This window comes from Lentinula edodes (assembly GCF_021015755.1).
Source record: "Lentinula edodes strain Le(Bin) 0899 ss11 chromosome Unknown C8R40scaffold_35, whole genome shotgun sequence".
Lineage (NCBI taxonomy): Eukaryota > Fungi > Basidiomycota > Agaricomycetes > Agaricales > Omphalotaceae > Lentinula > Lentinula edodes.
The window spans coordinates 50,249-69,358 of record NW_025764341.1 but is presented as its reverse complement, the minus strand read 5'-3'; the positions used below and the strand labels follow the sequence as shown (position 1 = coordinate 69,358).

At 43.9% G+C, this 19,110-nt stretch overlaps 9 protein-coding genes across 9 annotated transcripts; 3 read left to right on the top strand and 6 right to left on the bottom strand.

The window, feature by feature from the left end:
* Positions 1-37: 37 nt before the first annotated feature.
* C8R40DRAFT_527284 (uncharacterized protein) lies at positions 38-2,830 on the bottom strand. Its single transcript, XM_046235344.1, has 16 exons — positions 2,721-2,830; positions 2,605-2,665; positions 2,513-2,551; positions 2,436-2,450; positions 2,018-2,384; positions 1,907-1,952; positions 1,775-1,859; positions 1,625-1,714; positions 1,510-1,572; positions 1,385-1,451; positions 1,154-1,326; positions 1,001-1,103; positions 900-926; positions 796-848; positions 551-743; positions 38-497 (listed from the first exon to the last, which is right to left on the bottom strand). Exons 1-16 carry the CDS (start codon positions 2,771-2,773, stop codon positions 316-318), a joined length of 1,617 nt encoding a protein of 538 aa, XP_046082808.1. The 5' UTR covers positions 2,774-2,830; the 3' UTR covers positions 38-315.
* A 375-nt stretch (positions 2,831-3,205) lies between these two features.
* On the bottom strand, positions 3,206-4,568 carry C8R40DRAFT_1054065 (vacuolar import and degradation protein-domain-containing protein; the record flags this gene model as incomplete). The annotated part of the gene is made up of 4 exons (XM_046224908.1): positions 3,206-3,269; positions 3,329-3,575; positions 3,630-3,954; positions 4,005-4,568. 4 exons carry the CDS (start codon positions 4,566-4,568, stop codon positions 3,206-3,208), a joined length of 1,200 nt encoding a protein of 399 aa, XP_046082807.1.
* A 955-nt stretch (positions 4,569-5,523) lies between these two features.
* On the bottom strand, positions 5,524-6,381 carry C8R40DRAFT_1205907 (uncharacterized protein). The gene is made up of 3 exons (XM_046233158.1): positions 6,133-6,381; positions 5,928-6,073; positions 5,524-5,871 (listed from the first exon to the last, which is right to left on the bottom strand). The coding sequence occupies exons 1-2, from the start codon at positions 6,284-6,286 to the stop codon at positions 5,952-5,954; spliced, it is 276 nt and encodes a 91-aa protein (XP_046082806.1). The 5' UTR covers positions 6,287-6,381; the 3' UTR covers positions 5,524-5,871; positions 5,928-5,951.
* Positions 6,382-6,947: 566 nt separating this feature from the next.
* Positions 6,948-10,010, bottom strand: C8R40DRAFT_1119952 (MFS general substrate transporter). Its single transcript, XM_046228740.1, has 20 exons — positions 9,773-10,010; positions 9,675-9,722; positions 9,552-9,625; positions 9,433-9,494; positions 9,345-9,385; positions 9,191-9,286; positions 9,099-9,136; positions 8,999-9,046; positions 8,924-8,948; positions 8,835-8,863; positions 8,756-8,773; positions 8,532-8,701; positions 8,362-8,477; positions 8,246-8,307; positions 7,970-8,188; positions 7,859-7,916; positions 7,720-7,796; positions 7,608-7,659; positions 7,339-7,534; positions 6,948-7,283 (listed from the first exon to the last, which is right to left on the bottom strand). Exons 1-20 carry the CDS (start codon positions 9,926-9,928, stop codon positions 7,102-7,104), a joined length of 1,767 nt encoding a protein of 588 aa, XP_046082805.1. The 5' UTR covers positions 9,929-10,010; the 3' UTR covers positions 6,948-7,101.
* Positions 10,011-10,636: 626 nt separating this feature from the next.
* Positions 10,637-11,727, top strand: C8R40DRAFT_527121 (uncharacterized protein). Its single transcript, XM_046235342.1, has one exon. It carries the CDS (start codon positions 10,948-10,950, stop codon positions 11,650-11,652), a length of 705 nt encoding a protein of 234 aa, XP_046082804.1. The 5' UTR covers positions 10,637-10,947; the 3' UTR covers positions 11,653-11,727.
* Positions 11,728-12,578: 851 nt separating this feature from the next.
* C8R40DRAFT_526922 (GTP-binding nuclear protein RAN) lies at positions 12,579-13,880 on the top strand. The gene is made up of 7 exons (XM_046235341.1): positions 12,579-12,705; positions 12,864-12,901; positions 12,962-12,998; positions 13,093-13,352; positions 13,410-13,537; positions 13,591-13,690; positions 13,743-13,880. The coding sequence occupies exons 1-7, from the start codon at positions 12,666-12,668 to the stop codon at positions 13,782-13,784; spliced, it is 645 nt and encodes a 214-aa protein (XP_046082803.1). The 5' UTR covers positions 12,579-12,665; the 3' UTR covers positions 13,785-13,880.
* On the top strand, positions 13,741-14,055 carry C8R40DRAFT_526884 (uncharacterized protein). The gene has a single exon (XM_046235340.1). It carries the CDS (start codon positions 13,803-13,805, stop codon positions 13,959-13,961), a length of 159 nt encoding a protein of 52 aa, XP_046082802.1. The 5' UTR covers positions 13,741-13,802; the 3' UTR covers positions 13,962-14,055.
* A 703-nt stretch (positions 14,056-14,758) lies between these two features.
* On the bottom strand, positions 14,759-15,755 carry C8R40DRAFT_527202 (uncharacterized protein). Its single transcript, XM_046235343.1, has 3 exons — positions 15,551-15,755; positions 14,940-15,491; positions 14,759-14,789 (listed from the first exon to the last, which is right to left on the bottom strand). The coding sequence occupies exons 1-2, from the start codon at positions 15,585-15,587 to the stop codon at positions 15,031-15,033; spliced, it is 498 nt and encodes a 165-aa protein (XP_046082801.1). The 5' UTR covers positions 15,588-15,755; the 3' UTR covers positions 14,759-14,789; positions 14,940-15,030.
* Positions 15,756-15,924: 169 nt separating this feature from the next.
* On the bottom strand, positions 15,925-17,121 carry C8R40DRAFT_1267220 (uncharacterized protein; the record flags this gene model as incomplete). The annotated part of the gene is made up of 7 exons (XM_046233958.1): positions 15,925-16,155; positions 16,217-16,291; positions 16,348-16,527; positions 16,586-16,681; positions 16,751-16,923; positions 16,991-17,001; positions 17,099-17,121. 7 exons carry the CDS (start codon positions 17,119-17,121, stop codon positions 15,925-15,927), a joined length of 789 nt encoding a protein of 262 aa, XP_046082800.1.
* Positions 17,122-19,110: the final 1,989 nt, after the last annotated feature.

The window sequence follows — 19,110 nt, the reverse complement described above, 5'->3', positions numbered from 1 at the left end:
GCATGAATCAATATCAGTATTGGTCGAGCCGTGGAATAATCTATCCATCTATCTACTCTGCTTGTGAATAATCATTTGAACACGGAATTTTGCCCAGAATGTTTTGTAGCGACGCCATTTTGACGGACGTCGAGACCACGAAGAAGGGGAAGGATGATATATTCAGTCAGAGTAGCCTTCCAGCCTCCCCCTTGGTCCTTCGATGAAGCGACTCTCGTACTCCCTCAGGGTTGCTGATTGATTCGATTATACTCAATCTGTCAGCCCTCCCTTTCCTTCCCTTTCCGGTCCTTTTCCACTGTTCCTGATTGAAGATCAGAAATACTTATGATACAAAAGCACCGCCAATGGTATGCTACTCAGACCCAGCAGTATATTCCTCCTTGCGTTCCGATTTTGCTTCCTGATCCATCCTGTTTGCGAGTCTACCTCAACAACTTTCCAGTCTTCCCATCTCTCCGCTTTTCTCATCAGCCAATACAAAAGAGTGGCCGGACCTAGCGGATAATATATTATATCAGCATTTATCACACAAAAAAACTCATCTAACCTGGAAATGAGGCCACATTTCGACTATTTCTATCGTTGTCCCAATGGTAATACGAGTCGCATGAATTCCACACAGAGTCTTTGAGACGGTCTTGTAACCACAGGTTGTACTGTTCCGACACCTCTTGCTTTACCTCCACTGACTTTAAATGACCCGCAAGCACGGGCTTGATCAGTTTTAGAGCTAGTCCTATCTGTGAAGAACAATGAGCAAAATATCAAAAATATTGTCAGGTGGTGCCTGACCTGAGCTTCTTGCACAAAGATAACGGAGGTGCTACCAGAAATGACATTCGGCCCTATACCAGGAGTTGGCCGCAAATTACACTAGTCAACAAACTTGTTCTTACCAAGAAGAATAAAAAGGTTAGGGAATCCTGAAGGTATGAGATTGATCAGCTTCAACTCTAAGACTAATAATTGATCTCCTCGGGAACCCGAAGTCATTCACCTGGAATTGCGCTTCCTAAATACGCAACAGGCCCTCCTTGCGATTTGTAGAAGCTCCTCACTGTAGTATCCAAACTCCCGCGTACATGCAAATCTTCGGGATCCTGTTTCAAGATTATGATACTTTCCGATGTATAACAGTTGCAAGACGAACCACTGAGTAACCCGTGGCAAAGATGATAACGTCGAGAGGAACAACCTCCCCCGTGTCGAGTTTGATTCCGTTTTCGACAATCCTTTCGATACGATCCCATGTGATGTCCACGTTCGGACGATTCAAGCATTCCAGATAGCCTGGGTCAACTATGAGACGTTTGCAACCAGGGGCTGGAAAGTAATTCGATCGGCTTGGTAATGGAGATGAAGGGATATACATAGAGCATACGATAATTTGGTGTAAGCTTTGTAACTTGGATTTTGGGTGCTTTTAATGCAATGTATTTGGAAAGTAGCTCCACATTGGTTTACTTTTCAACGTCGATGATGTACTATGAGATGCAAAAGACTGACCTTTGTCACTAATGCTACAATCCTTTTGTTGCTCTTCCGGAAAATAACAAAGGTCAAATCACTCTGAAGTCATAGATCAAGGACAACCCTTTTAAACTATATGATTTAGACGCACCCTGACCATCAGAAGATTGCGATACCACCTCATCGTGAATGGTATATGGGCAAATATCCACTTGACCCAACGAGGATATGCATAATTAGTCTGCAGGCATCAAATAGATTAGAATAGGGATAAAGACCATTGAATGAGGAAACCTCTCACGCGTGGAACATACCACTGGGGGGTTCGACAAAAGTTGGTAACTTGGACAGAGGGGTCTTCGGATAAGGTAGGAACTAATTGTGCCCTAAGGATACCGTCAGGAAATATTGAGGAAAGACAATCATCACGTACCCCGAACATCCATTCCCAATTACTCCAACCCTTTTACCTTTCAAATCTACACCATAAAAGTATGAGGTTTCATCAGTACTAATTATACTGCGAACATCTCGTCCTATTCACCAACATCATGTCGATATCGCGCTGAATGCCAGATATGTCCCTTAAAACACTCTCTACCGGGGACATCCGTCGAAAATACAGGTTTCTGGAATCCGCCGATGGCGTAGAACATTACATTCGTTTCAACCAAGGTTTTTTCTCCCGACAGCGTATTCGTGATCTCAACGGTGTATTTCTGTGTAGCATTGCTCCATATCGCGGAAGTGACCTTTGAATTGAACTGGGTATGAGATTGCAGATTGTATTTATCGAAGATGTTTTGCCAGTAGTCGCGGATCTCTGGTTGAGTAGCGTAAAGGTTGCTCCAGTGTGGGTTCAGCTCTGTTGAAAGGGAATACCAATGTCCAGGTATATCGGAACCACATCCCTAGACAGAGTTAATAAACAGTTGAGTAAATCTGAATCATTGTACACAGACGGGATATGTATTGTCCTAAGCATAAACATAATGTAATGAATTATCAATGTACGATAGATACAAATCGCAGTACGCACCCTCCATGTTCCACCAAGAGTAGAATCTCTTTCATAAATCTTGACAGTCGAGGTTCATTCAATTAGAAGTAAACGAAGCTCAAGCAACATACAGTAAAATTCTCGAACCCCAGCTGTTTTTTCAGCTCGACTGCAGTGCAGATCCCTGCGAGACTAAATGGAATAATTATAGGTCATAATGGTGGAAAAGAAGACGATCAATATGTACCCAGCACCAACGATTACAACGTGAGCTTGCAGCCCTTTCTCGTCCGCCACCATGACTTCGAAAAAAGACCTTGTGAAGGACGTCGTCAAAAAGATATATTGCTAAATCTGAGTACATAAGTCAATTTTTCCCCGGCCAACATATTGTTGTGCCTGTTCCGGTGCTCGGGTCAATTCATGGGCATGGGTTCCGTTCAATGTTGTAGCTTCTGCTGTAGATTGAATACCAGCTTAAAATGTCACAGAGATGGCAGTTCACAAGCATTCACATAGGAAGAAGGAAATATTATCAGGGAGATGGGATGGACTGTACACTAGATATTTTGTAAGTACAACTTGAAAAAGAAAGAGAAAACAGTTCAACAGCCTAAAGGAAGAAGAGAAGCACATCGACAAAATGTTAGGGTGTATTCATGAGGTCGGGAAGTGTATCAGGTCAGATGAGTGAATTGTCGTGAGATAAGGTACAGCAATTCGCTCCGAAACTCAACGGAATTCAAAGCTAGAAGTTGCTCGCTCGGGGACATGCGACAACGATAGCTGTTGATAGCTATGTAAAGGAAGAAATGTTCTCATTAGATTTTACGCAGCAGAAAGGCAGCGACATACGGTTCAGAGTTTTGATGGAAGTAGAACCCGCTCATTGAAGCTACTGGAGAAATTTGACGTGGACTAGCAGAGGGTGACCGTCCACCTCTTCTCCGGGTACTGGAATTCCTTCTCGCTCTGCGTGGACTTTCCTGCTTTACCGATTGAACGGTAACGTCAGATTGGTCATTCTCCGGTGTTATAGGCATGGTTTCACAGCTCTTGCTCGAGTTCGACGAGTTGAAATCCACGCAAACATAGTAAAAGCCTACAAAGATGTTGACCGCAGTTCCTGTGTAGCTGTATAGATGCATGCACTTACCAGCAAAACTTGCACCACATATATCTTGTACACGATGATCAGGAATCAAGAACCTCTCTTTCCACCTCATGAATATCGCTCCACGATCTCGGTCACTGATTGTCAGGTAGGGCTTCTTCATTTCGTTCTTGGCATGCTTGAAAGCAGGAAACCGTTGCCAATGCACCAAGTCCTGCTGTTCAGTAGCGCCCCAATTCTGCGTCAAAAATCCATAACGGCTTCCAATGATCTCGGCGTCAAAGTAAGTAGTCAGTTCTGGCCAATCTTCTGTCAAACCTCGGATGCGAAGATATCCACATAAGAATGAAGAGGAGAAATCGACGTCCTGAATGCAAGTTTGGCTTACTAGACGATAATGAAGAACGATAAACGTACCACTATGGTGACATTAACATCATAACTGCTCCTCCCACTCTTTTGTGTCCCCTTGAAGACAGCTCCGGGATACAAACAGTGATTCCCTTGTGAACGGACCCGTAGACGAGTGATGTCGGTCAGAGGACTGGGGGTAATGAAAGGACGTCCCCGGATCTCGGAGTAAGAAGAGGCGGAAGGTCTTGTAGAGAGACTGATGTCGTGAGTCGCTAACTTGGTGGAATATGTCGGGGATGAGATTATGGGACTACAACAGTGAAAACTAGAGTCTGAGTCCAAAGGTATTTCGGTGTGAAAGTCAACGTCGTCATAGGAGCTGAGCCTTCCAGGGCTCCTAATTGGACTCGGCGGCGAACGAGGCGGTGATGGTAGTGATGGAATAGATGCTGGAAGAGCTTGTTGTGGTTGTCGAGCAGTAGCAGCGGAATATTGGCTTTGACAGCCAGCACACAATTCAGCAGCTGGCAGGAAAACAAAATTGCCATCCACCGCGCATTGACATCGGACGCAAAGTTTTTGACTGTCCAGTGAGCCTTCTTCAGGGATGACGGTGTACTCTGGCATTTGGAAGATAGAGGGAAAAACTGTTCAGGGAGATTAAACGAAACGTCGGGAAGCAGTAGTTAAGTATATTCGGCACGTGTTGCCTTTCATTCCAGGGACCGTCCAGTACCAGTCCAGTCCAGTCGGTGTCAGCGGTGTTATTCTGGTGTTATTACAAGTTCAAGACTTCCTTTTGGTACAACATTTTCACTTTTAAGGTTCTCCAGAAAGCGTTACACTTCTTTATCACAAAACAATTGTTCCTCACGGAACAGCTTCATCAAGTATGTATCGCCTTGTGAAGTAGATTGAATTGCTGAAATTATCATGGACACAATAATTGGGCACGTCAACGTCGTTCAGAGCTCGGGATGGAGTCACTGTCCCGACTCCCTGGACGAATAATATGTCTTCGCGAAAAATTGATAAGTTGCATATCTTAAGCTTCTCAGTGGGTCCATGAATCTCAGGTACTTCAGTGTTCAATACAATATCCTTCAACGTGTCATCTGTGTCATCTGCTGTGTCAACTTCAAAGAAGCTGGAAATTCTCAATAACAGCTAAGTGCTAGTCTCACGACTCACGGTGCATTTAATCAAGCACAACAGCGAGGCCTTCTGTTTCGAGATGGGAAGCCAAATGAGTTCTTATTCGTTAACAAGCTCTTCATCGACAGGAGAAATCGAGTGCTGGCAGTACGCAACAGCAGTCTCTAAAGGGACGACCTTCTGCGAGTCAAGTGATTCGTACTGCAGAAGAAGTGAGCCGCGTCATCACCGTCGTGTTACATGTTATCCTGTACATAGCTGTACTCCGGGACAACAAGGTGGGCCTGTACTTGTTCAAGGGAGCATGTATCAATCGCAATCTGCTGGTTAGTCTACTAAGTAAAAGTTCTACGAGGCAATGTCCAGTGAAGCGCAAGCGAACTTCCGAACAGAAAAAATCGCTTACTTTATATGAATCTCGACTATACCCCACCTCATCCTTCCGCTGCGTACCAACCTTGCTAACTGCAGCGTGCACGCTCTCCACTAAATTCACAAGACCACAGATTCCAACGAGTAAACCCGAAGGCGTGTCTATATCATTCATCTGATATCGCTGCCTTGGCAGTACTGTCGATTGTTTCTTGGAAGAATGTGGAGTATTGGACGACCAGGTGATAAAGTAAGACAGGGGGAATCGAAATAGCCTTCCGCAAAGAGGAAATTTGCCAGTTGTGGCTCGACCTGGGCTCGGCTGTAGAAGACGGAAATGTGAATTGATATGGGAGTCCTTGGATCATGGTCGTAAGCAATGGTGGCATAGAAACAAGGGAGGCTGAAATCAAATTAAATAAGTCATTGGGACAGTTTGTGTGAAATAAAACTACGTACAAGCATCTTGCACGGTCTGGCAGATCAGCTCGATAAGCTTGACACGACTTTCTCGTCCACCTTCGAGGTGGAAAAACTGATACCACTTCCGCCAACTACAAGAACTATAGCCGAAAAGCTCGCTTTCATCCAATTGCCTAGACCGCCTGCGGGGACGAAGCTACATCGTATAGGAGTTACAGATAAGCCATGATTTGAAACGTACCGTAAGGTCCCTCAACTATCACAGAAACTTTCCTTATCCTCAGGACCCATATCGTTACTAGCCATATCGAAAAGCTTGTTCGTCCTGTTGCCCGTTCTTTTGCATTTGGACTATCGGCAACCGAAGCGATGGTAAATGGATGAATCTCGACCATCTACTTAAATAGACCCATCGAGATCACTCGAAGACACGCCATCCATTGTTGATTCTTGGTATCTCGACTCAAGTAATGCCGGTTTCATGCAATAGGCGGATTGTCGTTGTGGAAAAGCGGGTTTTGCTACGCGTAGACAGAGATCGGTAGATAAAAGCACATCCCTATGCCTAGAAACTGCATCCATCGTAATGGAAGGACATCTAAAAATGCGGGATTGCGGGCCGCCATTGAGATATTCAATGCTGATAAATTTAGCCACTGAAGACGGTCAGCCAACGGTTAGCGCTTCAGCGAAGAGCGAAGAGCCATGTGTCGCGATAAAGACGTCGTATGCTTCCTTCCCCAAGATTCAGTCGAGAAGAAGAAGAGACAAACAAAACATCAGCAAAACATGTTTGTTCAACGGGACAAGTCTTTTAGACCAAGGCAGTTCTGGGGTCTCGCCGTCAATACTTGAAAATGCCATTTATAGACTGTGCTGTTCAAACTTGGAATACTCGGAGAATGTGACGGCGAACTTTTAGGCGAGAACTGGTGAGGAAAAGATAGTGATAGGTTGAGATGATAAGAGAGCGGTTGTCGAAATCGCAACAATTCATTACTTACAGCAGACTTATGTAAGTTAGCATTCCCTCACATGACTCATTCCTCCTCCGAGTAATTATATATAAGCACTACTGTATTGGATACTAGGAGTCTCTACCATTCATCATAAGTTACAAGTAGAGTAATTGGGATTCATTTGCTACTTAGTATATAATCGCTGGATAATCTAGAATATACGCGTGTGCGGGTTCATTCATCAAGAATAATTAAACCTCCTCTTGCTTTGCAGATGTTTCTTCACCTCCTTCTATAGTAATATCATCACTGACATTGCTGGCAGCTGGCTGTTCTTTAACATCTCCTGGTGTTTGACCCTTCTCCGCATCTACCGGTTGCTTCTCATTGCGGACAATGGTTCGGTTCAGCGTGTATTTTCTAACCCATAAAACTTTGAAGCCAACATAAGCTTATCGGAACTAAAAGGATATTGAATGAGAACTTACCTAGAAGGAATCCTATGCCTGCTATAGGTGTACAAACAACCCATATAGAACTGATGGACTTGGAGTATGCTTGAATGACTGCAACTCGCGTTGTTGCATCGGGAATGTTTTTCAGATTTGTGACACTTTCGGCGAGAGCGGCGCTAGATGTGTCTATCGATATGTTAGGTATCTTCGCTAAACGGGGTGAGAGCGTCTAAATTTGATTCCAGGATCCGATTCAGTATTCATAGCCCCAAACCAAGAGAGCCAGCTGAAGCCGGACTCACGCTAGAAAATATGACTTGGCCGACTGAAATGCCGACTGTTCCACCAAGCGTTCTGAGTTATAATTAGCATTTGACCTTCTTAATACTCCGGGAAGGGAAAAGTTTCAATTACCTGATGAATCCAAAAGCACCCGTACTAGTGGCCATATCCTTCAACGGCATCGCAGCTTGGAGTGCTATCAAAGGTGTCTAGAACGTGGTCAGCATGAGCGTTATCCATGAATGTTGCATAACAGAAAAGAGATCAGCACCTGGAAGAGGCAACCAATGCCAATTGCCGCAACAAATGGATACAATTCCTTCATTGCCCTAAGATGTGATGTAAGCGTTTTAGATGTTTGGTGACGACCTGATTGACCTACGTGTTGGAGTGACTATCCAGCATAGTCATTAAGCCATACCCGACAACAAATATGGCCCATGATATCCACATCACTAGCCGGTACTCTCTGGTTTTGGAGACGACGATACCGGAAATGGCAGACATAAAGGCAGAGCCAAGAGAGAATGGAAGCATTCGTACGCCGGATCCAGTTGCAGACGCCCCCAAGATTTGATAATATAGAGGCAGATAATAGGCACTAAAAACGAGCAAGGATAAAACATTCATAAATTTGGGATTAAAAACAAGCAATTACCCTTGGAAAAAACAAATTGCATGAAGGAAAACGGACACCAGTACGATTGATGTTGTACGGGTCTGACGAAAGAATGATGAGTACGAGGCAGATGCTTTCGAGAATAATATGCCCACCTTGAAGAGCCTAGCAGGCAAGATTGCAGATTTCGTGGTAAATATCTCATACACCCCGGCCATTAACAATAGAACGCCTCCAATCGTGATTAACGAAATAGTTTCAGCATCATCCCCTGCATAAACAACATGGTTTAATCCAACGCAACAACCAGCACAGTGGGCCTTACATTTAGTTTCACTCGAATTAAACCCAATCAACAGGCAGACGACACCAGCGATGATCAGTCCCAGGCCGATGAAGTCAAACTCGCGGACATGTACTTTCAACGACTTGTGTGGCTTAGGGTTCAAATTGAGGAAAAAGAACAAGATGAGAGCTGCGATGCCTCCAGTGGGCCTGCACAAAATATTTGTCAGTTCTTTTGCCAATGCACAGTTACTTGTATCTCACAAATTTATGAAAAAGCACCTGCATGAGCAACGGGTCAATCAAGAACTCATGCTAACATAGAAAAGAAAGTTAAAGTTACCATCTCCAAGAAACGTGGTCAGTGAAAACCTGTACACAAAAAAACCAAGTTGAATGAAGAATATTGATCGACAATATGAATAGACTTGCACCACCAAGTAAAGGCCCCACGACACTACCAGAAAGATGAACAACGGGACGGCCTTACAAAGAAGGCGTGCTTACCTAGCAATGCCCCATGTAGCACCAATAAGGCCCCCATATTTTCCACGGCTGTGGGAAGCGTTAGCTTATTAAGACGGGTGAGAGACATGAGGAGACTGGCTCTTTGAGGGGGACGATGTCACTGATTGTAATATTGACCTGATACGATATGATAAGTCAGATAGATACAATGAGAAAACTGTAAAACCGTACCAACTGAATGATTCCACCACCACCAATACCTTGGACAGCACGACATACTATCAGCCAAACCATTGTCTGGGCTGCACCGCACAACGCAGATCCGATCTGGAAAAGTGGGTGAGTTGGTGTGAACCAATTAAAGTGACGAAGATGAGATGCGGACAAGGAATATCAGTATGCATCCATAGAGTACAGGTTTTCGTCCTGTAAGATGTAAGTAACCGTATATGCACGTTGTCAACATTATTCACCAATTATATCGGAAAGTTTTCCATACAACGGGGAAAGTGAAGCTGCCGCGAGTAGATATGCACTAAGAATAATGAATGCACTGTTCATCTAAGATAATTCAGTGATTTGTACGACGTACCTGCCGACCCAGCTGTAGTCTGCACCACCCCCAAGATCTTTTACGATAGTTGGCAAGGCTGTGGCAATGATAGTCTATAGTTTATTAGATGAAGAAACGCGAACAGGTTGACCATTGACGTACTTGATCCATCGCTGCAAGGAATATAGTGCACATGAAGCCAAGAAATACCTTCAAATCCAGTTGAAAAAGGATGAAATCCGTAAACATTTATCACGCACAAGGGGAAGACGATTTTGGGGTAGAACGTGTGTCTCGTTTTCTTTCCATGATTGTCCAGGTTCTTTCTTGCCAGTGGTGTTGGGAGCAGTTCCGGGCACTGACTCCTTCTGGTTAGTTGCAGCCTGTTCCGCATCTCTAGCAGAAGAAGCGGACATCGTAAAAAGTCGTAAGGCCTCGATCAGGAAGGAAAGTAACTTGAAAAACCTTGGGATCTGGGTGACTTATATACCGCGTCCGCCGTCAAGTTAAATGCGTAAAATTGCCGCCGGCAATTGAAAAACATAACTTTGAAGGTCCGACTTTCTCTTTCTACAATCCAGATACTAGAACGATCCTTTTTGTAAAAGGCTCACTTTCAAAAATTGAAGCACATAAGCTATGTATGTATAAATGTATACGGAAAGGCCAAATACTTTCTGGTCTAAACAACCATCTTGAGGACTGAAGACGTTTCGCTTCGGATAATCGGAATCAACACATCACCTTGCTTGCTAGGTCCTTTGCCACCCCGTCTTTACCAAGCGCCCATGCATCATGTTCCCACGTTAGCCGCTCATCGCTATTTGCCCCGCCCACCTTAATTTTGCATTTTCGTTCAACGTATTATTGCAATCTATCTGTTCTTTCTAATAACCGCTATAACTGGGTCCATCCACCTGCTCACTCCACAATCCTTGATTGGTTTTCCATCGTCGGTCTCCAATGACGATTTCTTTCAATTCCGTACACAGTACCTTGAACGTCCTCAAATGGTGGTGGTTACGAAAGGGTCGTCTGCAGTTATGCATAGTCGTTCAATCGGTGGGTTGAAGTCTAACATGTCCGCAATGCTTCGCAACAGTACATCCTTGCTAACATGTCAGATTTTCCCTCTTTCAATTGCATACTTGTTCTTCCTCACCACTTTCTAGCGCTCGTATTCTACTTCTATCCCAAGTGAACTCCAGTGTTTTAAGGTCCTTGCATGCACGTATGAATCCGCTTTCGTTGTTAGGGCCATGCCAACGAGTATCAAGCAGTCGAACATGTTCCAGGTGGAGGACTCCTTCGACACTTTCTTCGTGCGTCTCGATGATGCAAACTTGTTGCAACGTCAAACCTCGTAAATTTTCCATCTGCGCTATCTCCCTGATCAGCTCCGCGGACACTCGCTTTTGCGTTCGAGAGCCGTTGGATGGTGATGCCTGCACTTTGTTCGTGCACTTTGCAAGAATCATGTTCGCATGTGGCATTCAGTAGCTTTTTGGCCCGACACCCCTTCCTTTCGACATTGCACCTTTATTACGCGAACTTTGATTTGTTTCCCATTCCGGATTTGGTGACCGGTGGTTCACTTCCGTTTCTGCGACAGTTCAGTGGTTCATTGGCGAACGTGAATACCATGTTGGAGCATTGGCAAAGTCATTTGTCGGTGATCACCGTTATTGGTGGTCGGTCATCTGAACATGAGTTTCACAAATTCCTAAATGTGCTACCTACGCATCTCGACGTCCGGACTCTGACTCTGTCCGAAAATAATGGTTACACTGCGGCGGACATTTGTCGTGTACTGAAAAGCTGCGGAAACCTGACATCGCTCACTTTCAAATTTAATTGCTCAATTTGGGCCGAACGTGTGGGTTTGTGCCAGCCCTACCTACTACTTACTGATGTACCCATCCAGGAACAGTGGGAAGATACCATGCTGGCTTGCTTCAACATTGAAAATCTTACCCATTTTAATGTACAACTGTTTATTTCCGATGCACAAGCCGCACAACATTGTTGCATGATGGCTGTGAACCATTTGCTTTCAACGAATGAGGTTCGTATCAACTTTGAACCGTTGAATGTTGTGTTCTCCATACCCGTTGGCGATGTGTATTCTGTAAGACTTTAGACTACTTTTAAAATCAATGTCTATCAAACGAGGTTGGGTACACGTTGAAAATTGATGGTTTTTGCGTACACGTAAATACGATTTGTGGATGATGGCCGCTTTATTAAGTGATCCTAACTCCTACCAACAAATAGTACTAGTACTTACTTACGGCAAGCAAGGTTGTTCGTACCCCGCAGGGGTCCGCTAGTGTAATAAGAATATCGTGTATACTTCTTGAAATTCAGTCGTGCTGAGGACGAGTTGTAGAGTAGGGTTACAGGGTGAAGGGATAGATACAATTAGTTTGGAGTATCTCTGGGGTATTTAAAATTGTCGGCATACTACCTTCCCTTTGGTTTGCGTCGATTCACCGAGACCAGTCATTCCGTTACGGGACCCGCCCTGTCCACATACATAGTAGGGCGAAATCAAGGAGATATAGCCAGGCTATAACGAACGTTGAATCCATGAACATGCAACTAGTTGAACCTTCTGCCATCTTTGTAAAATTGCGAAATACATTTTCCATGTTCGTTCATGATTAATGCAGAGTATGGTCTGAATATTACTATCCAGATGATAAATAGGATCCATTATAACTGCCACCACTGGCCTAGGTGATGATGCTCAGTTGACTCCGAGCTGTAAGAGGTTGACAGAGTTTGACCCGGCCGCTCGAATGCTCTCTCTCTTTCCCTCTCTTGGACCCGGCTGTTCCCTTGTGGTACCCCCGTCATCGACGGAGCCGCGTATCTATCTATCTCTTCGCAATGACAGCCAGACAGATGAACGAGAGGCCCTGAGGATCCACCGCCAACACCGAGCGGGCGGCGGCATAGTTTTTATGATAGGTTAAGGTTAAGAGGTGCATTGAAAGATATCGATAATCGACTGAGAAACGTTGAGAAGGAGCCGCGAAGAGCCGACTATGACTTCGACACGTGCTGACAAAGCGTGACTTTTTCGCTGTGGCTCTTTCAACGAGTCTCTTTTTCCACCTTTTACATCCTTCTCATAGAGCTCTCTCCAGAATGACTGAAACTAATATCCCTACTTTCAAGCTTGTTCTTGGTGCGCCCGATTTTGTAATGGTCGAATCCTCTGTTTTTTGACGCGATCGACGTTTTTCTCTCATCGATCCTGGATATCTCTTTATGTATTCGTACATTTCGAACTTTTCACGTCGAATCCTCCACATGCGGCGTTTCTGACCACCAATTGATATCCAGTTGGCGATGGTGGAACGGGAAAAACTACTTTTGTCAAGGTGAGCGTCATTGCAGCCTTTGTGGCCAGAGATCGAATGTTGATCAGAGCAACACCTCAGCGTCATTTGACTGGAGAATTCGAGAAGAAATACATCGGTATGCAGCAATCATCCTATTCTCCGTTAGATGCCTCGATCTCGAGGTTGTGCCACTCCTCCTCCCAGAAGACTCATTCGATTTTATATTCTAGCCACACTGGGTGTCGAGGTTCACCCACTATCTTTCACTACCAACTATGGTACGATCTGCTTTAACGTCTGGGATACCGCCGGACAGGAAAAGTTTGGTGGTTTGCGGGACGGATACTACATCCAAGGCCAATGTGGTATCATCATGTTCGACGTCACGTCCAGAATCACATATAAGAATGTTCCCAACTGGCACCGTGACCTCGAGCGCGTGTGTGAAAACATTCCCATTGTCCTCTGTGGTAACAAAGTAGACGTCAAAGTTAGTATCTTTTCCCCTTGTTCATCATCTCACCCCTCATATTCTATTATTTGTCAGGAGCGAAAAGTCAAGACTGGAGCTGTCACCTTCCACAGGAAGAAGAACCTCCAGTACTTTGAGATTTCCGCAAAATCGAATTACAACTTTGAGAAGCCTTTCCTTTGGTTAGCGAGGAAGTTGGTCGGGTTAGTATCGGTCATCCAAGTCTATTCCCTTCACTCACAACGTTTATCCACAGTAACACTTCTCTTGAGTTTGTTGCCGCCCCTGCTTTAGCTCCTGCTGAAGTTACTGTTGATGCTGCTTTGATGGACCAGTACCAGCGAGAGTTGCAACAGGTGTGTATACTTCAATCTAGATTATAAATATATATTCACTAATGTTTTCTAGGCTGAGGCTGTTCCTCTTCCTGAAGAGGATGATGACCTTTAGTCGTTTTTGATATTTTACATGACACATGTTTCAATAATTTTCTGTCTGTCCACCTTCCTTTCTACAGAGTACTTGTGTTATATTTCCATCCATCCTCTCTGCATATCCATCTATATTTTTCTTCTCGCCACATCAATTGATTCCTCTACTGTGTATCGACATACATATGCCGTTTGAAGCCTCGGAATCCTATGTTGCGTTACATGGTGCATCAGGATATGATTAACAGCGGAATCTTGTTCAGACTTGGTTACATTGGAATGCACAAAATGTATTAGTTCAGTCATGGTAGTCTTCTTTTCCCAGACTCATTGTGTATTTAGAATTCAAGTTATCGGCGATGCGAATGTTGCCGACGTTGTACAATCAAATACTACTAGCAAAAGCCCATCGAAGTATAACTTTTTGCAGAGGCGAGAGAGAGATATGACCAGATTTGCCACCAATTATTGCCTGGAGTTCGTCGTCAAAGGTGGATACTTTTTCAAAATGAGCATTTGTTTTGATGCCAAGCATGATAGCCACCGGAATAAGATGCTCAATGTGAAGTTTATTGAACAGTTTGAGTAGTTGGGAGGGGACTTTGGTTTGTAGTGGAAGGATACAGTGCGTTTCGCATGTATACATCTTCGTGATATATTTGCGCAAGTCAGCCTCCTGGGACGGATTAACAGACAAACAAGAAACGATGTCTATCTACGTACCGTAATGCCTTGCTTAAGATGAAACAACCTTGGCTATAAGAAAAGGGCCGCAGGCTTGTGTGAGTTCTACATCAAAGGACAAGAGAACCTTTGCTCACTGTGAGACATGGCAAAGCACTTCGAAAACAGAATTTCTCGAGATTCGTCATCGAAGAGGGGAGGAACAATTCATTGAGTTCGTTTGGACCCAGTAACAAGAGGGTACATCAGGAAAACGGCTCTCGGTTAATAAATGAATATTATTGAAATTTTGTCACTAATTTGAAGTTTCCCGTTGATATCTCAAAAATATCTGTTAATTCTGATAATTATCAGTTATTAGCACTTTTTAGCAAGGACAGGAGAAGAATGATCACATATTACCGAGAATTTTCTTCAGCCTTAAAAATATCGGTGAAAGGTTATCGAGCTCACTTTGAGCTATCACAGAGCCAGTGCTTCTGATTGATACAAGGTTAGATTTGAGGTGTTTGAGTGCATGTATACACTGCACCCAGTTAATGAGGCCCAATAGTCAATGTTCATTGCACTGTACATGCACTTCAAGGGAGTTCAATTGTCGAAAAAATTTGACAAGTCCATAGCCGAGCTTTTGCCGGAACACTGAGTGTGCTATCCGAGCACGCTGACAAACTATTGAAGCGGAGTTCAAACTTCCCCCAATATTTTGCGACGTGGCGCCATTTGTCGTCCGCCATTGCCTCTCTTTCAATTCCCTTCTCTGTCCCCTCTTTTTGTTCTTTCCTTTTCCACCTGTGTGTGGCCCCTGCCAGACTCTTTTTCTTTAAGTTTGACCATTCCGTCGCTCGTTGCCATGTCTGCTGCAATCTGGTTTGATGAGCATGCAAACCATTTCCAGGCGAAGTCTTTGGCATTGGTGAGTGCTTATTTGCCTTCCACAGTTTCTTTCTCTTATGATTGTTTTTCTTTTTTCCAGACCTCTCTGAAACAACTACTATAATTATCCTACATGCAAGTTGTGACTCAAAAGCCATTCTATCGGTACCGGGCATAGTTTCTCCACTACTTAATTTTTACTTAAATATCCCTGTTCTTCAGGGCTGCAGTGGAGGTTGAGTAATTGTATTGTGTACATCATGGCAAGGTAACGAGGAGAGCAGACTGGAGTATATGTTTAATAGTTAGTGTATACAGTATGTTGTAATGTCACTGTAATGCTGTTTGTACTGTTCATGCAATAAATGTCCTCTCCTTGCAAGCGTTGTGTGTGTAACTCTGTACTGAGCAATGTCGGAGGATGAGGTGATTCATGAGTGGAAAATAGTCACAAATTACCCATAAGATATTGTTAAACTAACATTAGGCTACTGTTAAAAGTCATTAAGTTGTTGTAAATATTCATTAATGCGCAAAGGGGACCGGGCAATATTTGCTAATTATCACTAATTAATGATCCTGATAATTAGCAATAATTTTCAATAATTTTCAATAATAAACAGTATATTAACAGAGGACGGTTTTCCTGATGTATCGAGGTCGAGATCACTACGAACTCCGAGCTTGACAAGCTCTATCTTACTGATTTCTTCTTGTTGCAGGAGTTGATCTAAATGTTGAGAAGCCAACACAGGCGTTTCTCGACACACTAGGCAGTATTGGCCTGCTATCTGATCATAGGGGACGCATGGTTCGATGTTGGCCGAAGACTGGATTACCAATTGAGACCAGTCAGTCTAGAGATCGAATATGGGGGTAAGGTTTTCTTACTGGGGAAATTTTCGACTTGTTTCGCTCATTGGTAGTAATGCATCGGAGTGGAGGGGGTTTTAGTCCAACATATTTCTATAGATCCACGTAACTACTATGTGTTAGCAAGCAAAAAACGAATTTGTACTTACCCTGGTCGAAGAAGGATTGATTGTGAGAGGCTGAGGAATTGTGGATTCTGATTTCTTTTTGTCCATTTGCGCACGAAAGCGGTGAGGTTTAAAACGTTTATAGTAGGTCCAGGCATTAAAATAGGCTTCGACTGGCCACTGTTCGACGAAATTGTTTAGGTTTTGTTCTTTCCCCACCATCTTAGTTAATGTAAGTCAGAGAATCTGTTCGTCAGTTAGAGAAAAGAACAGTAGTTACCCATCTCACAAAGCGCTGCCATTTCTCTGGGTCCTGAAAAGAACGGTGCTTATATACATCGAGCCCGCAATCTTCAGCACCAGTTCTGACAAGACGCTATGTCGACGGACAGTGGTCGAGCCTGTTATTTGATCTGCTACATGTGAACAAAGAACGCGAGTTTACCTTGAATATTTCAAATTGACTATCCGTATACTTCATTCCTTGCTGTAAGAACACTAATGGCGCGTGCACCGAAAAGAAAAGCCGTTGGTCGGGAATGAGAGTAGCTTGCATGTTGAGAGGAGAGACTTTCGGGTCAGTGAAATAGATCGCATTGTTAAAAGGTCGTCGTCGACCTTAAAACGTTGGAGCTTTGGATCAACAAGAAGTCAAAAAGCAAATTTGTTTGTGTGATGTACATACTACGTTCATATCTAATCACAGAAATTCATTGCAGAAAACTATCACTGTGAAACTCGGTATTAGAGCGATGAAACGGGACAAATGGACATTGTACGACCACCTCTTTACTTTTTCACGGTCTCCACGGGCATTATTCTATTGTTGAGAGATCCAGTAAGAAAGCAGAATCGACAATCTCTCTAAACGTAGCCTCCTAGACAACATCCCACCTGTACCCATGTCCCAGCATGGTCCTTAATGCGACAACCCCTCGAATCACGAAACGAAAAAGGCAAGATGTACATACATAAGCAATAGCCTCGTCTTCCTTTATAGTTGATTGGAGGAGCCTTGAGGTAAGTGGTAAACGTAAATGTGATTTTCTTACAACTTCGCCAGCGCTCGGCGTGGCACGCCGCGATAACCTTGTCAGCGTCCGCCGAAGTTCCGTGTTTCCATTGTAAGAAGGGACTCCCAGGCAACTCCTACTTTGCTCCTCAGCAGACTTGGAACTTTGGTGGAGCTAGCTGATAGTCCTCCAGCAGTCCTCACTGCTCAGCCATCTTCCGATTAGACTCACCCAAATGGAATGCAGGAACGAAAATTCATTACACGGTATGTACTACATATGGTGTTTCGCCGGCATAATCATCCTGGCAACTGTGAGCGCCGAAACCAATGTCAAATATTCGCATGCCAGGTTTTTGTTGTCCTTCCTTGAGCATATTGTGAGTGAAATGTACAATGAAATTATTTATGTACTTCGGGTAGTATAATGTATAATGGTACGATCTATCAAATTCGGAGAACTGTCAAGATGAGAACACAAAAATGAGCAGCACAACTCCAATCAATTGCTAGCCATTCCGAATGCCCATCGCAAGACAACCTTTTGCAAAGGTGAGAGAGATACGAAGTCAGATTGTTGACAAATCATGCTTTCGAGTTTAGTGTCGTTGTAGGTGGATACTTTTCTGACATGCGAATCAGATTTAATGCCGAGTAGAATAGCCGCAGGTATGAGATGTTCGATGTGCAGTTCGTTGAACAATTTGAGCAATTGAGGAGGAATGTGAGTGTGCGGGGGGAGGGCACAATGTTTTCGACATGTATAAACTTTGGCAATGAAAGTGCGCAAACTAGTCTCCTAGTATGATGTGTCAACAAGCAAAAAAATCCACACAAGGCTATCCACATACTGTGATGCCTCGTTCAAGACGGACCATTGGCTGAAAGATAGTTGTGTCAATTCTACGGTTGACGCACAGAAGTAACTTTACTTCACTTTGAGAGATTGAAAAGCATCTTTCAGGGAAAACTTTTCCATATTTGTCATTGAAGATGAGCAGAAAAGGTCCTCGATCTCGTCTGAACCCAGCAGCAAGAGCGTATCAAGGTCAAGATCACTGCGAACGCCTAACTTAACGAGCTCTCCTTTACTGATTTCTTCTTGTTGAAGGAGTTCGTTCAGACGGTGAGAAACCAACGCTGGCGTTTCTCGACATACAAGACAGGGCTGGTATAGCTCCTCATATGCATAACGATCAGTCCTTAGAGCCGGAATCGCGGACTGATGACAGGTTAGTCAGTCTCAAAATGGTGCGAGATCTGAAAACAACAGCTACTTTCCTGCGAAGCTGGGAAAGAAATGGACTTCATTGACGCATTGGGGACGCATCGAAGTGGAGGTGGCTTTTTTCCGATATACCTCTGTAGCTCGCACCAATTGTATTGGTACAAAAACATCGACTGAAACTTTAACAAATGAACACACCCTCATCGGGGGAGGTTTTATCTTCAGATGCTCCGGAATTTTGGATTCTGGTTTCTTTGCGTGGCCTCGTTTACGACGGCTCCGGGCGCCCGCTTCCCTATAAGAGGTCCACGAATTGAAATAAGCTTCGATAGGCCAATGATTTACGAAACTGTTGAGATTCTGGTTCTTCTCGACTACCTTGCTCATTTGAGTCAGAAAATGTAGTTGGATTGGAAAAAAGTGCCATTATTACCCATATGACAAAAGAATTCCATTTTTCTTGATCCTGCTTAGAGTGGGACTTTTGTATGTCGATTCCAAATTGTACTGCGTTGTCCCTAATAAAATTCTGCCTTTACGGTAAGCACTACTAACCTATAGATGA

What these genes read in the sequence shown, in the direction of transcription:
- C8R40DRAFT_527284 (XM_046235344.1), bottom strand. Translation starts at nt 2,773, where the DNA reads ATGGTGGCGGACGAGAAAGGGCTGCAAGCTCACGTTGTAATCGTTGGT. An exon ending in AAAGCTTACACCAAATTATC is followed by an intron (nt 1,327 to 1,384) that starts GTATGCTCTATG and finishes ATTACTTTCCAG; the next exon opens with CCCCTGGTTGCAAACGTCTC. An exon ending in TTGCCACGGGTTACTCAGTG is followed by an intron (nt 1,104 to 1,153) that starts GTTCGTCTTGCA and finishes ATCTTGAAACAG; the next exon opens with GATCCCGAAGATTTGCATGT.
- C8R40DRAFT_1205907 (XM_046233158.1), bottom strand. Translation starts at nt 6,286, where the DNA reads ATGGTCGAGATTCATCCATTTACCATCGCTTCGGTTGCCGATAGTCCA. An exon ending in GATAGTTGAGGGACCTTACG is followed by an intron (nt 6,074 to 6,132) that starts GTACGTTTCAAA and finishes TCGTCCCCGCAG; the next exon opens with GCGGTCTAGGCAATTGGATG.
- C8R40DRAFT_1119952 (XM_046228740.1), bottom strand. Translation starts at nt 9,928, where the DNA reads ATGTCCGCTTCTTCTGCTAGAGATGCGGAACAGGCTGCAACTAACCAG. An exon ending in TGGGGCCTTTACTTGGTGGT is followed by an intron (nt 8,864 to 8,923) that starts GCAAGTCTATTC and finishes TTTTGTGTACAG; the next exon opens with GTTTTCACTGACCACGTTTC. An exon ending in TAATTCGAGTGAAACTAAAT is followed by an intron (nt 8,478 to 8,531) that starts GTAAGGCCCACT and finishes TTGTTTATGCAG; the next exon opens with GGGATGATGCTGAAACTATT.
- C8R40DRAFT_527121 (XM_046235342.1), top strand. Translation starts at nt 10,948, where the DNA reads ATGGTGATGCCTGCACTTTGTTCGTGCACTTTGCAAGAATCATGTTCG.
- C8R40DRAFT_526922 (XM_046235341.1), top strand. Translation starts at nt 12,666, where the DNA reads ATGACTGAAACTAATATCCCTACTTTCAAGCTTGTTCTTG. An exon ending in TACTTTCAAGCTTGTTCTTG is followed by an intron (nt 12,706 to 12,863) that starts GTGCGCCCGATT and finishes ATTGATATCCAG; the next exon opens with TTGGCGATGGTGGAACGGGA. An exon ending in TTAGCGAGGAAGTTGGTCGG is followed by an intron (nt 13,538 to 13,590) that starts GTTAGTATCGGT and finishes GTTTATCCACAG; the next exon opens with TAACACTTCTCTTGAGTTTG.
- C8R40DRAFT_526884 (XM_046235340.1), top strand. Translation starts at nt 13,803, where the DNA reads ATGACACATGTTTCAATAATTTTCTGTCTGTCCACCTTCCTTTCTACA.
- C8R40DRAFT_527202 (XM_046235343.1), bottom strand. Translation starts at nt 15,587, where the DNA reads ATGATGTACACAATACAATTACTCAACCTCCACTGCA. An exon ending in ATTACTCAACCTCCACTGCA is followed by an intron (nt 15,492 to 15,550) that starts GCCCTGAAGAAC and finishes CTATGCCCGGTA; the next exon opens with CCGATAGAATGGCTTTTGAG.